The following is a 16,202-nucleotide window of genomic DNA, read 5'->3' as shown; positions in this document are numbered from 1 at the left end:
ATTTAGGGCGCCGTATTTTACTGTCGAGCGCAGCGTTGCCACGTCGTCGTTCAAAAAATCGGATTTCAGTAAATTCATACCATAAATAGAAATTGAAAAATGATTTCAACACGTTTACTTACAGTAAGTAACACAGAAATAAGAAAATTTCTTTTTAAAATAAGCATTTCTATTATTGTTAAATTCTGCAATATGAAAATGCTTGTCTTTTTTGTGTACAGACACAATGAGATGAATATTACTGAAAATATACACATAACATAAATTTTGTTATTTCTATCATAATTTGGATACATGTGATTGACATTTCTTTGTTATTGAAATATACATTAATCCTACTAAAATATATTTAAAAAAGTTAAAAAAACACTTTTTCTTATATTGATTAAAATAAAAAAATACACTTTCGCAAAATAAAACACTAATTCACCACAATACACCAAAACACTTTTAACACTGTACGCGCGTTTTGCTAAGTCTACTTTCGCTGCTCAAATTAGTGTTTAATTAATTTTAAATTATTAACCTCTATGCAATGATTATTATAAAAATGTGTTGAGGAACACAAGCTTTATCTGCTCTGCCATATTTTCTGTCCGTCTGTAACACGATAATTCAAAAACCGCTAAACCGATTTTAACCAAATTTGGCACAAAAATACTGTGGTACCTGAGAATCTGGCCATTAGTTTTTGGTGGGGGTGGGTGGTTGTTAAAGGGGTATGGGAGGGGGTTAAAAATTTTAAAAAATCGTAACTTCAAAATTACAGTAGCTAGTGAAACGCTGTTTTCAATTTAAGATTAGGAATAATATTTGCAACGAAATTTGTAATAACATCAAAATCAGTCAAAGTCGCAGTTTTTAAGATATTCCGTGTTTCCTAGTCCGTTTTTGAGAAAATCCGTGTGGAGAACTCCAAACTCCCATCGGACGCGACCCCAGGTGGCGGATAGGGGAAATAACCGCGGACCAAAATTGGAAAAATTCCTTTACTTTGAAACTAAAAGAACCAAACCAACTCTTTATTAACATATATTTTAGTATTGGCGGCTATACGTGCCGCCCGGCGCCAATTTTTTAGTTTGCTCAACACATTTTTTATTACAATCCTTATATGAAATTTCATAAATACCCGGCCTTTTCGGTGAGGTGTTTTACTTAATAGTTGCTGTAATTTAATATTAACGCTACACAAATTTATAATTGACATTCTCAAACATTCTTTTAAACCACGAGTACATAATGAAACAATATTGAAACAGAAATTAACGATCGTGGTAAATTAATGTTTTATTTTGCTGTTGTAACACCAAGAGTTTCAACCCCAACTGGATTCTTATATACTTTCGGTTGGAACATTAATTCAATAAAAATAATGATCTTCTGGGAGTCGTATGGTTGGTTTATGGGTCTTGAGGGTGATATATATAGCGCCGCACTCTATATCACATCAAAACCTTGGGAAATGCCCGAAGTCTAAACGGACGGACCAACAAATCCTACCTCTACGTCCTTGTCGTGACTCCTGGGCAATGAGTGGCGTACAGTGGGTGTGCGTTACATAGCTAACGGAGGAGGGTGACGGCGAATTTCCGGCGCCTAAAAACTGGAACCTTGCGGCTAAGGAAATAAACCCCTACAGAAAATTCTGGTCCTCCAGGTTGGGGGTTGAGGCGTTAGACTAGCAACTTCTAACACTTGGAAAACAAACAAACGCTAAAAAGCCAAACATGTTGCCTCGGAATCAGGACGGAAATAACGGTAAACGAAATACGCTACGAAAACGGACATTGAGAGTAGGTACCTGGAATGTTCAGGGAATTTCAACTAAAACAAATGAAGTTGCGGGCGAAGTTGCTAGATATAAAATGGATATTATCTGTTTAACAGAGACGAAGAAAAAGGGTCAGGGCAATACGATGCTAGGAGAGTATATGTATATTTGGTCAGGTGTGGAGAAGTCCGAACCAAGTAAGGCGGGCGTGGCAGAGTCGAACAGAGGGGCCTTAAGTGGTTTGGACACTTGCTACGCATGGAACACCAAAGATGGCCCTACCGTATCTACAGCTGGTCACCTTCTGGAAAAAGGAAACGAGGACGGCCTAGAAGATCCTGGAATGAGGCCATCAGAAGGGCAATGGAGGACCGTAACTTGGAGGAGGAAGATGTTCTTGATCGCATCAGGTGGCGGTTAGGCGTGGGGATGCGATGTTAGTTGTGACACCCTGGAGTATATATATAATCATCTTCTATTTTAGTTGAAGTGATTCTAGTAAGAGGTTAATATAACAAAAAAATTTAAATTTGAAAAAGGATTTTTTTGTGCATAACATCTAATGGTATGATTATCATTTATTTATTTTTTATTTTACATCATCTATACTAGTGATGAGCCAAACCGTGATTTTCTGTTCACAGGCTTACCTGTGACAGCGACTTTGTATTATCTGTGACTCTTAACTGTGACTGCGACTTTATGATTATGAATCCGAAATCGCAATCACGGCTAAAATATAAGATACGATACGAATGATACGATTCTGTTGTTGTTGTTATACTAATTTGTATTTGTCCTTTATCCAAGGCCGCTGAAATAGAAAACACTAAACAGTGGGTAAAAGGTATATTAAAAAATAAAAATAAAACAATTTTTTTATTAAAAAAAACCAACGGGAAAAGAATAAAATATGCAATATGCTCATAACCATAACGAACGAAACTTAACAACACGAGATAAGTAATACATTAAACAACAAATATTTTCCTTTGTATTAAAATAAACGAAATATATAAAAAATGAAGTTTTTTAAAAAAAATAAACAGTATAAAGGTAAAACTTTATGTTTGGCTTTAAAAAAACCTGCTAAACTAAAAAGGAACCAAACCGATTCGTAGTGAAAAAAAATAGTAATAAAATATAAAATACATAAAAAATTAAATCACTTCTAACAGTCACTGTCTTTAGATCACTTTGTCAGATATCTATCCTATGAGACGTACGTCGTGACTCGTGACTGTGAACTGAGTCACGACTGGCGCCATCGGCAGCTGCGTTGGCGACGCGCGACGTCCCGCTCTGTGAAGTATTTTCTCGTTGCCAGAGAAATCACAATTAACTGTAATCGTCACGCTTTAGCAAGTCACCGTTTATTTTCAAATCAGTCACAGGCCGTGACTGTGATTATAGAATATCAGTGACAAAGTCACAGTTACCGATATTTCACTCATCACTAATCTATACTAATATATAAAATCCTTAAGTGACGATCCTGCTCAAACCACTTAACGTAAGAAGCTCAATTTTTGCATACAGGTTGATTCTAGGGTGTAGAGGTTCGATAAGAAGGGATTTTTCGAAATTCCAGTTCCAAGGGGCTGAAACCACCCCTCAAATATTACAATATTTGTTATTTAAAAAAGGTCAAGTTTCCGAAAAAACGCTTAAACACGTATATTTTATTTTGTTTTTTTACATATTTTAAGATTTTTTAAAAATGTATACAGGGTGTTTCAAAAAATCTGGTCATTGAGTAATCACGATCCTGCTTAAAGCGCTTGACGTAAAAAGCTGATTTTTGGAAAACGGATTGACTTTAGGGTGTAGGGGTTCGATAAGAAGGGATTTTACGAAACTCGAATTCTAAGGGGGTGAAACCACCCCTCAAATATTAGAATATTTTTTATTTAAAAACCGGTGAGTTTTTCGGAAAAACTCTTAAACACGAATATTTTATTTTGTTGTTTTACATATTTTAAGATTTTTTAAAAATTTATACAGGGTGTTTCATAAAATATGACCATTGAGTAATCACGATTCTTAAAGAATCATACAGGGTGTTCCAAAAAGTTGGGTAATTGATTAACCACGATTCTGCTTAAACTGCTTGACGTTTAAAGCTGATTTTTGGTAAACGGATTGACTGTGGGGGGTAGAGGTTCGATAAGGAGGGGTTTCTCGAATCTCAAATTCCAAGAGGATGAAAACGCCCTTCAAATATTACAATATTTGTTATTTAAAAAACGGTTAGTTAATGGGAAAACGCTTGGACACGCATAATTTATTTTGTTTTTATACATATTTTGAACATTTTTGAAAAATCATACAGGGTGTTCCAAAAAGTTGGGTAATTGATTAACCACGATTCTACTTAAACTGTTTGACGTAAAAAGCTTATTTTTGGCAAACGGATTTTTCGAAAGTCAAATTCCAACGAGATGAAACTACCCCTCAAATATTACCAAGTTATATAATAATATCGCCATATTGTTTTTCTCATGCTGACATAAATGTGAGAACATTTTATCCAGTTTGTATGTTAATGGAAATTCTTGCTTTGGTTTATCATCACCATTACAAATTGTTAATTCGACGCGAACGAAGTCGCAGGTACACGTTAGTTAGCTATATAACTTTTTTAAAACCCAAAAAACAATATGTAGAAAAATCTTTTTAAAATGCATTTTTTTCATTTTGTCTCATCAAGATGCCCTTCTTTCAGATTAATGTCAACAAAAAAGTTATGTAAACATACAGAGTATAAAAGAATCTTCTTAAGAGGATGGAGTACTTAATTTATTATTAATCACTTTTTTTTACCCCTTAATACCCCGGAATACATTCACCCTAGGTTCATTAACCTTTTTATGACAAAATTGTTTAAAAAAAATATTGATTTTTTGCAAAATTAGCAACTGTAATATTAAAATATTTAACTTAACTTTACGCATATAAGTATATCAATAATTTTCTTCCTTAAAAAATCTTTGATTTCAAGAAATATGCGAGAACTGGCAACGTTGCCCTGTCAATTTTCCCTTCGTTCTGATTTTCCACGGGTTGAAAATCGGGCGATGCAAACCTGCCCGTTCTCTATTTCGAGGTTTTATATTTCGTAGCTTTTCTGACACTGAATTTTTTATACAAAATTGAACTCGTTGATGTCGTTTGTGCCTAGATCCGATTAATTGTTACACTAGCGAATTGACGTCGTTTTTTTAAGGTGGAATAATCTTGCGTGTGCGTTTTCTAGCCTTATAAACCGGGTACATCGAAAATCATTTTAAATAAGATAGTGTTTTGATTTAATTAATTCTAAATAATATAGTGATTTTTCTGCTTGGGACACTGGGTATCGTATTCTATTGAATCATATTAGATTAGTGTTAAATGCAAGAGACAATTATGTAATGGCTTTATACGTGGTTCAGTCCGGTTCATCATGACAGATCTTGGAATGGTACTTACTATGTTTTAACTCTTTTAATTTTCTGTTTAGTTTTTTTTTCATTTTTATTGACATATCTATACATATTATATTTCTTCAGTTACTTCTTCTTTCCATCTTCAATCGCAAATAAGATAATGAAAGTTATAGTAGATTATTGCGTAGATATCTTCATTCAATATATAGTGTGTGCAGTAAATTTATATACATATGGAAGAAATTTTATTTTGAAGTTTCTCAGTAATTTATATTTTTGATAAATGTACCGTATGGTCGAAAAAAAAACGGCGTCAAATGACAATCGATGATACTTTTGTCTATGTCAATCTCTAGACGACTAAAAATTGACGCAAAACTTCTCCAAACTTAACATTAATTATAGAAAGATTAAAAAAGGATAGGATAGCGTTTCCAGGCATAAAAATCTATTTCCAAAAAATATTTCTTCTCGAACTTTAAACTACAGCATTTAAAAATCATTTTTACTCACATAACAAAAATAAATTATAAAATGCCATTAAATGCCGTCTAGGGTTTGACCTCGCCAAAATTATTATCGATTGTCATTTCCCAGGCTGTTTGACGACTTTTTTTTCGATTGTATGGTATTTGTATCTCAGAAAACTCGTCAAAATTTAAGTAGATATGTTGTTTTATGATCAAGAGAAGCTTAAAAAATGTGGTATAATTATTTAAAATAGAAAATACACATACAACAATGTTATTAATAAAAGTTGTTTAGTCCCAAAAGTAGATGTCATATACCGGGTGATTTAAATTCAACTCTTACCATTGAGACCTCGGAAACTGTGACAAATACAGAGTGGTTCAAAATAATAATCCGTTACTTTGAGTAAATTCCATCATAAATTCAATTCGAAGATCAATTTTATTACAATAATCAGTTTCACAACATTTTTAATTAATCAATAATAAGATTCATTCTTATTGTTGGAGTTGTTGTCGGAGTGGTCAATTATTTCATCTACATAGATTTTAATTCCAAAATAAACTGGAAAAAACCTGGAAATAGTTCTTTATAAAACATACCTTTCTATACTTTTATATCGATCAAAGCATGCCCCTTCATTTCATCTAACGGAGTTATTTAACTTTTAGTTTTTTCTTAGCAATAAATTGGAATTAAACAAGCGTTACTATCACTGTTAAGTTACTACACATGTGATACAATCAGCCTTCAATTTGTATATGATCAATTTACCCGACTAAACATAAGGTTTGTTCCTTATTGCTGACTTTCTGCATTAGTGTACACTTTCTATAGGCTTGGTGTATTCTCTGCCGGTGCTGCCACTATCGGAGAATATCATAAACAACTGATATATACAAATATCCGGGTTTAAATAGTGAATCTACGAAAAATTTATTATATAATATTTCTAAAAATGTTGGGCAGTATAATTTGTGAAAATTCTAAGAATAAAAATAAAAAAGTAAGTATTTTCATATCTTTAGAAGGTCTAACTTGTATTAAAATTTATTATTCCAGTTAAAAACTTTTTAGATGAGTTCAACTACGGTAGCGAGCATAGTTTTACGCACTGGTTTTGCTACTGGGGTCGTAATTGGGGCTATTTCGGCTATAACGAAATTTTTTAAAGGTATATAATTATTATAATTTTAGATGTTCACAAAACATTTAATCACTAGTTGATTAAAAAAAGTATACCTATAATATTGCAAATTATATTTTATCCTCTCATAGTATATGTCTATTTAATTTTTTGAGTTGACAGTTTCGTCGAACTGTTTGAATCCATTTTTGCTTTTGTTCAAACCGGTGTGAGAAACTATGAAGCTATAAAATGTTGTTTCGGGAGAGTTGAATATCTGGGAAAGTTGAGTTATTGAAGGCTGTTGCACCCAACAACGCCCTAATTACGCTCTCCTTTACGCGTTAACTTTTTTTCGCCAATTTTATTAACATTTGAAATTGTCACAACACAACGCCTAGTTCGGATTTTTTTTCACTTATTTTTTACTACTCGAAACAGTGTTACATCACACAAACCTCATACCTGAGTGTTTTGTAGTTTCAATAACTGCACTAGCAAAAAACTAAAATAATTAAATATTATGACAAAGTCACGATTTCAATATTATTTTAATGCGATCAACATAAACTGTAACCGGGACGGCGCGGCGTGAAATACATAGCGAAAGTTTCTGATTTCTGCCGTATACAGCGCTGCGGTCGGAATTTTTTGAAATCAACTGCAATGTACCAAGCCTATACCCAATGTTCATTATTACGATTTGATAGAACTCAAATTGATTACGTCAGATCACAATAAAAACATTTGGCTAACGAAGTGTACACTAAAGCAGACAAACAGTCCTCCGATAAAGATCAAACCTGTAATAATTAGTGACCTAAGAAGACTAGACTTAACCAGCTGCGCACAAGATGGCTTGGGGTTACTGGAGCGCCACCACTGTGTCCGACAGGGGGCGTAGTCCTCGCCGTAACAAGGAATCGGAAAAATCCAATTCACATTCTTCGCATTCGTCGTCGCACGAACGAAGGGAGGTGGTCAAGGCCGTGGAGGAACCGCCTCCAACCACGCACCAGAACTACACTACGGTGATCCCGAACACTTCTACCTCTCAGATGACAGCGGCGGAGTTGGAGGATGTCGTTTCTGAGCATCAATTGTCCAGGTGAGTACGTGTATAGTAGTAGTCTCCCTTTTTTGAGTTATAACTCATCATACAGTCTCAGGGCTTTGAGAAAAGCCAGTATCTGAGACGGTTTTAAAGAGGTTAGTTCTCCATGTCCAATGTCAGTTGTACCAAAGTTCATGGCACGAATGGTTGTCGTCTAGGCGCACTCAGTGATAAGGTGTTCTGGTGTTTCCCCATTTTCTCCACAGAATCTACACTCGCCGTTGTTTCTTAGTTTCAATCTACTGAAGTGTTCATCAGGGTTGCCACAAGCTACACAATTATGTACTTTGCTACACATTTGCTTCAATGATTGCACAGCTACACCACAATCGCCTGAGCTACACATTTTGAGAATTTATATATTTCTTATAAAAAATAATACCAGAACAGTAAATCAGCTGAAAAAAGCTGATCTTTATGCTTTTAAATTATCCAAGTTAGTACATGAAAATAATCCGCAAGTGTACTTTAAATTTTGAACTGATAAATATCATTCTTCGTTATCAGTGTTCAGTAGTTTAGTAAAATGTCTTCAAGGATACCTTAAATAATACATAACACGTACTTTGGTCAAATTTCACTGCTTAATTACGTCACGGTAGTTCACAGTTTCACGTCCACTCTTTTGCATACGTGAATATTACTCAATTCCTATTTGACTTCCTCCCATGTCAGCAAGGACTGCAGTTTCTATGGACAAATTTTTTTCTATGGACGATTAAAAACCGGTCTAATTTGTCCATTAAATCGTTAGTTTTGTGGCATCAATTTTGACGTCACTGCAATATTTGCTGGCATGAGAGGAAATGAAATGGGAAATGAATATATTGACGTATTCAAACAAGTGGAACTGAGACTCGTAATCATGCTTTAAAATTTGGTGAACATACGTCATATTGGATGTAGAATGTAGAATGTTTAGGAGGGGAGTTAATCACCGCGACCTTACAGATCTTGTGTGTTTCCCTGTCTTGAGTTATAACGAGTTATAACTCATCATACAGTCTCAGGGCTTTAACAAAAGCCAGTATCTGAGACGGTTTCACAGAGGCCAGCTCTCTATCCTCGACTTCAGTCGTATCAAAGGTCATGGCACAAATGGTCGTCGTCTCGGCGCACTCAGTGATAAGGTGTTCTGGTGTTTCCCCATTTTTCCCACAGAATCTGCATTCGCCGTTGTTTCTCAGCTTCAGCCTACTGAGGTGTTCGTTGAGGAGACAGTGTCCTGTTAGAAACCCCGTGACAGTCCGAAGATTGTTTTTATTTAAATCAAGGAAAACCTTTGATTTTTCTCGGTCGTAAGTTCTGAGGAACTTTTTCGAATGTCTTAGACCGTTGCCTCCAACGGTCTAAGACATTCGAAAAGGTGTCCTCACACCCATTCCAAGTTACGGATGGAGTCTTCCAGATTCTTCAGTTCCGCTTTCAGTTGGTTCCCGTTGGGAAAACAGAACGGTTCTGGTCCAGTTAGTGGAGTGTTCACTCCGTTTCTAGCTAGATCATTTGCTTTTTCTTTGCCTTCTATCCCTTGGTGAGCAGGCACCCAGAGTAGGAGGACTTTATTTTCTTTGCCTAATTTCTTGAGCTTCTCTAGGCATTCTTTGACTAACTTCCAATTGATGGTTACTGAGTTCATCGCGTTTAGTGCTGCTTGACTCTCGGATAGGATGGCAATTTCCTGTTTCGATAGTTCCTCTAAGATAAATTGTACGCATTTTTCGATAGCGTAAATTTCTGCCTGAAGGATACTGGGGTAGGTGCCCATTGGCTCGGAGTATTTAGTTTTAGGCCCAGATACTCTCCTATCCCTGTCCCTGCTTTGGTTTTGGAAGCATCAGTATACCACGTAATCGTATGGTCTTTTACATGCTGAGTAAGCGTTTCTTCCTTCCAATCCTTTTTATTACTCAATACTACCTTAATTCCTTCACTAATATCTGAGCTAATACCTTAATTCATAATGGATAGTTTACAGTTATTGCTACATATTTTTATGATCGTATCTTTTAGCGAATTCTGTGTCATCTGATAATCAAATCAATATCTGTCATGTGGTAATCAAAAGTCTAGTTCTACTAATTTCTCTATTAATACTAAAATATTAAAAGGTTTCAATTTATTTTCTAAAACCGGTTCATCAAAAGAAAGATGAGAGAAATGAATATTTTATAGGAATATCTCTTATTTCTTGTTGGTTTTTTAACGAGTGTAAGTTAAAACAATTAGTTACAAAATAGTTATTTGTGTAACTAGTGCAAAAAAGACATATTTGTTGCACGACGTATGAGTTTTGCAGCTTGAGACGAAGTGGAGAGTTGCAATCATGCTGAATGCAACAAATATGCTTTTTGCACATGTTGCACACAACATTTTTTCTACGATTGAATTGAAATTTTTATTTAAATGGTTATTAAAAAGTTTTTACAGTAATTCACAGAATAATATTACCACTAACAATGACACTTTTATTTTTTGTAATAATTTTTCTTTCAGTTTATTTTAATGTCGCAGTAAACTTCATTTCCAGTAGTCTTGAATTTTATTCTCATTTCTGCTGGTGGAGGTCTCGGGTTCTGCACTTAAGACTCTTTTCCGGAATGTTGCTGCGAGGTGTCCAGTACTGGTTTATCTTCCAGGATTTGACAAATTTTTACAAAAATTTACATTTTTATTTCTTTAGGTAAAGTCGTCATCAATAATGTCAAGGTGTTTTTGACTTTTAATGCAGTAGATAGTGTAAAAAGTAACTACTTTTTTCACGATTGTAGAAAAACTCTTTTATTATGTATTTTTAATGAATCTGCAATAATCCATCATAAAATTATTAAGAGAGGCCATAAAATCGTATTTACAAATTAGGAGAAAACTTCCTCTTTTGTCTTCGTTGATTAATTAAGATTAATTGTAGATGCAAACGACGTTTTCTCGGTAATAAATTTCAATTTTGAAAAGATTTTCCGTCCGTTCCCAACAATTAACCGTATAACTCATTCCGCACTGCACAAAATCGATGCTTTCTGTATTTTATTCGTAATAATTTTACAGTTTTTAGTTAAGTAGAAGTGGAAAAGTTCTTAATAAATAAAAAAATCGATTTTTTTCAACGGGGTAATCTAGAAAATCGACAATCGAAATCTTTCAAATTAAATATCTCGGAAACTAACACAGTTTATTTAAAAGTAGCAAAAAAGCGTTAGCCATTTAACGTTTCATGTAAAACTGGCTAGGTGTTTTTACACAAATGAAGAAGGAAATTAGAGATAAAGGATTATACTATATCCGTATTGTAGCACATTTTTAGACAACTTCTTTATTTTTAAGATTTTGATGGTCAAACATCAACAAAATATTCCTTATGTTTGGACTAGATTTTCTCGAAAATAAAGGCATAATAATATGGACATAGATTGAAGTTTTGTGATTCCAGTGATATATAATCTATATGGTTTTGTAACAAAATGCTCGCTATTTTATGGCAAATGCTGAAGCTCTGCAAACCTTAATCAAAGCACGTGTTTTTGGAATTTTGGGTATGGCCTAACATGACAGGATCGGGCTAAGCCTTGATTTCTGAAATAATATATATTTCCTTCGGCCACACATCCGCTTTACCCGACCCCTGAGTGACCCGAAAGTACAGCGTAATAGACTTTTAAATGAGGCGAATATAGAGCTTCACTAGCTCTATCCGTAGATGCCTCACTAGTCGTTTAGCTACTTACCGTTTCCGAGAGGAAACATCTTATTTTTATTTACACCTTTATTTATTTTTTTTTGCTGGTATAATTTAATGTAGCGACCAAATACCAAAATTTTCGAAGAGACTTCCACGCTTAATTTCAACGTTAACACCAGTTTAAAATTATTTAGAATCATAAAAAAAGTTCTCGTAAAAAAACTCACGGGATTTAATATCTCAACCGGACTATTACTCTTAAGAGTCTATTACCACAGATTAGGTATACTATATATATACAGATAAAAATGTTGTCCCTAATTCGTTGTACGAAAATTGTGTTTTTTATGACGATGTGCAAACGAGTAAAATTTTCCGTGCGCAAAAATAAACTTGCGTTTAAACAGCCTAATGACTGGTCAGGTCAGGCGTTGTGCACAGTTTTAGAGGCCATAAGTGGGCGTGCTATGTGCGCAAACTAGTAACCTAATTAGTGCGCGACTCCGAAAATTGGAACCACAAAAAGCAATGCTTTTGACGATAAGTTTATAATCTGTATAATCTGTGCTATTATGCTGTACTTCCGGCCGCTCTCCGAGGTCGGGTAAAGCGGGTGTGTGGCCAAAGGAAATATATATTATAGTTCAGAAATCTGCCCGAATTCAGCTTAGCCCGATCCTGTCGTGTTAAGCCACACCCAAAATTCCAAACATACGTTCTTTGAGAGCTTCAGCATTTGTCACAAAATAGCGAGCAATTTGTTACAAAACCATATAAATTATATCTATATATCACTGTAATCACCATGCTTCAATCTATTTCCGTATTGCAACGGAATTTTAAATTATGTCTTCATTTTCGAGAAAATTTAGTCCAAACATAAGGAATATTTTGTTGATAATAATTATCAACAAAATATTCCTTATGTTTGGACTAAATTTTCTGGTCAATTATTGACCATCAAAATCTTAAAAATAAAGAAGTTGTCTAAAATGTGCTACAATACGTATATAGTACAATCCTTTATCTTTAATTTCCTTCTTCAGTTGTTTAAAAATTCCTAGCCAGTTTTACATAAAACGTTAAATGCCGAACGCTTATTTTGCTACTCTTTCGAACTAGTGAAATGGAATCTTAAGAACGGTTTATCTAGTACTAAATTCAAACTTCTAGTGAATATAGAAATACAATTTCTTTATCTTAAGAATTTTCTGTACTTCTATTTAGGCGTCCAAGTTTAGACCTGGGTGCCATGATGGGGCCTCCGAACACTTTAGCTGGTATACTCTGCCACGCCCACGGAAGTAGACATGGCGGTACATTATCTGCCGGAAATACCCTAACCAGAATCGGAAGTAGGCACACTGCTGTCGAATATGCCGTTCCACATCATTTCCATCATCATCACGCGTACGTGGAGTACCACCAAAGCCATCTGTCTCTTTCTGATGATGACAGCAGTTCTGAACCTGGCTACGACTCTATAAGAGCAGGTAAAGTATATTTTAAAAATTAGATACATTAATATACAGGGTGGGCCAAAAAATACTGTTTCTATCATATATCGAGGGGGAATATATATGACGTATTTTTTGAACTACCCCGACCTACCCCTTAGGCGGCACCCCTACTCACTTGAAAATCTTAAATGGCAACACCCCACTCGTGGCGCCTTTTTGGAAAGCCCATGAAAAATGCTAAACGATGATCATAAAGTTTTTAGGGTGAAATTGAAAAACTAGCCCTTACACGAAAAATTAGGTGGACATTAATGAAAAAGGTGATTAAGGTGATTTTTTCAGCATAAAATACAAATTGGGACCCGGCTAAATAAGGCAAATGAGGTATTTTTCAAACCACCCCAAACCACCTCTAGGTGCCACCCCCTCTCTTCTAATCTCAAGATAGCGATACCCCACTTGTGACACTTCTTTGGAAAGCTAATTGAAATTGCTAAACGATGGTCATACAGACTTCAACTTACTTACTGGTAAGTAGTGATAAGAAATGTAGGTGTGACAATTTGAAAGAAATTTAAAATGATAATTTATTTTAACAATTGCTCAAAATGACAGCCGTTTTGTTCCATACAAAAATACAAACGATTTTCAAATTCTTCTCTCACTTTTTGGAAAGTCTCTCTCGGAATATTTCGACATGATTCAGTCTTGTAAACTATGGATTTAGTGTAACCCCACAAGAAAAAGTCTAAAGGAGTAAGATCAGGTGACCTTGGCGGCCACTCTATTAGACCCCTTCTGCCAATCCATTGCCTTAGATAATATTTATCCAACGACTGCCTTGTGACAATAGAATAATGCGGAGGGGCTCCATCATGCTGAAAGTGTATGAGGTCTTCATTAAGAGTTATAATAAATTTCTCTGTACCAGTTTTTTTTGCTCGCAATGGTACAAGGATACAAAAATAATTCATTCTATTGATTTTGACACGTTTTGACAATTTTTTTTAAATTTATAGCTCCTTTTTTTGTTCTTTTTTATGAGAGTCGTTCAGCATTTTTATACGCTTTCCAAAGAGGTGTCACAAGTGGGGTATCGCTATCTTGAGATTAGAAGTGAGGGGGTGGCACCTAGGGGTGGGTCGGGGTGGTTTGAAAAATACCTTATTTGCCTCATTTAGCCGGGTTCCAATTTGTAATTTATGTTGAAAAAATCACCTTTTTCATTAATGTCCACCTAATTTTTCGTATAAGGGCTAGTTTTTCAAATTCACCCTAAAAACTTTATGATTATCGTTTAGCATTTTTCATGGGCTTTCCAAAAAGGCGCCACAAGTGGGGTGTTGCCATTTAAGATTTATAAGTGAGTAGGGGTGCCGCCTTAGGGGTAGGTCGGGGTGGTGAAAAAAATACGACATATGTATTCCCCCTCGATATTATAGAAACGATATTTTTTATTTTTTTTATATCTTTTTTGGTTTAAAAATTATAGCCATTTTAAGTTTTCAGTGGCCCACCCTGTATATCGTGATTAAGCTTGACCGGCACAGCGTTGCCCACTTTTACATATTTTCTTTTAATCAAAATATTTTAGGAAACAAAAATAAATTAATTATAAATATATAAACAGTTATTATTTACATCAACAAAACTCACCTTCTTAACAGCACTTAAGGGACAAAAGGGCCATTACTACCGCTTTTACTTTCCCGTTCAAAATATTCTAAATAAAGTTGCGATGAGTTTTTTGCATTGGCTATTAAGCTATCTTGTACACTTCATACTGAAAGAGGTTCTAAAAAGAACAATGTTCGACTGCAAGGTCTGCTAGTAAACATTTTGTAGCTTAAAGTATCACCATAGTATAAGGAAACTAGTAGTTTTACTTCTTGTCAAATCCTTTGTTCTTTTTCTGCCACTTTATATGACCTTGTTCTCGCCTCCGTAGCCGACGACGTCGCTGTATAGTCGTGGTCTATTAACTAGGCAAAGTATAGACGTGGCACTCGCCATAGTTTCACGGATATGTATTTAGGAAAATATGAGTTCACAATAAAATAAAATAAAAAAAATGATCATCGAGTATAAACTTGCTTGAAAACAGAATATTTTCACATTTCGTGTAGGTAACAATTCTTCTGTATCTGAAAATCTTCTGATGGGAAGAAATGCGGAAAAAATATATAATGACATATTTTTATATTATTATCTATTTCAGAGATTTTGTACGACTTTTTTTTTATTTAAAGCAAGTTTAATTTTCTGTAGATAACTGGATTCGGCATAAAATTATGCTATAGTACACTGTCGGTGTTGCCAATCTATTTCTTATTTACTAAAACTTTGGTTAAAAACATTATATACGAAAAGTGGTAAAAAACTAGAGTGAATATAACTTTATTAATACTTTGCTATGTTTTCTTAAACATGAATGATATCGGAATAAATTCGTGTAGAAAAATTTACTTTATCATATACAGGATATTTTTTATGGCGTCACCAAAATCGTAATATTTAAAAATTGTTGTATCTCATTTTTTTTAAATGCAACACCTTGTATATTATTTTTCTTTCAGATGTAGAATTAAAAGGTGAACATTTTTTGACAAGACAAGATAGACAAAGATCATATTAGGTGGCTTTGAAAAAAAATTACTGTTGAAAGAGCCATATGTAATCTAATACTGCGAATATCTGCGACAGCGGTAAAAAATTAGAAACACTTTAAATTAATAAAAAAATGTTCACTTTTTAATTCTGCATCTGACAGAAAAATAATATACAGAATGTCGCATTTAAAAAAGTTGACATATACCATTTTAAATATTGCGATTTTGGTGACGCCATAAAAAATACCCAATATAGAATAATGTATATAGAATGATGTAAAATAATAAAAAAAATCAAACCAACTTTACCATAACTTTTTTTGTGACACCCTGTATATGACAAAATATTTTAGGATACACCCCTTTATAAACCTTGAAACATATGAATAAATTGTTTTCACATCTTCGACAACGACGACGATATTGGACTTCCTCGCACTAATGGGCCACCCTGTATATTTATGGTGGTTTAAAGCTAGGTGTGGCACTTTTCTTCCCTCAAATATAAACTCAATATTTTGTCTATAATATTTTGAATATTGTT

General features: G+C 34.3%; 1 protein-coding gene across 1 annotated transcript in view; it reads left to right on the top strand.

The window, feature by feature from the left end:
- The first annotated feature begins 4,846 nt into the window (after positions 1–4,846).
- LOC115883435 (atypical protein kinase C-like) overlaps positions 4,847–16,202 on the top strand; it is a 50,364-nt gene continuing 39,008 nt past the window's right edge. The window contains exons 1-3 of the mRNA XM_030901797.1: positions 4,847–5,129; positions 7,616–7,907; positions 12,817–13,082. Coding sequence (XP_030757657.1) covers positions 7,654–7,907; positions 12,817–13,082 — 520 coding nt within the window. The 5' untranslated portion in view covers positions 4,847–5,129; positions 7,616–7,653. The remainder of the gene's footprint in view (positions 5,130–7,615; positions 7,908–12,816; positions 13,083–16,202) is intronic.

This window comes from Sitophilus oryzae, unplaced genomic scaffold, assembly GCF_002938485.1.
Source record: "Sitophilus oryzae breed Bouriz unplaced genomic scaffold, Soryzae_2.0 scaffold_1902_pilon_pilon, whole genome shotgun sequence".
Taxonomy (NCBI): Eukaryota; Metazoa; Arthropoda; class Insecta; order Coleoptera; family Curculionidae; genus Sitophilus; species Sitophilus oryzae.
This window is presented reverse-complemented; position numbering and strand designations above follow the sequence as displayed.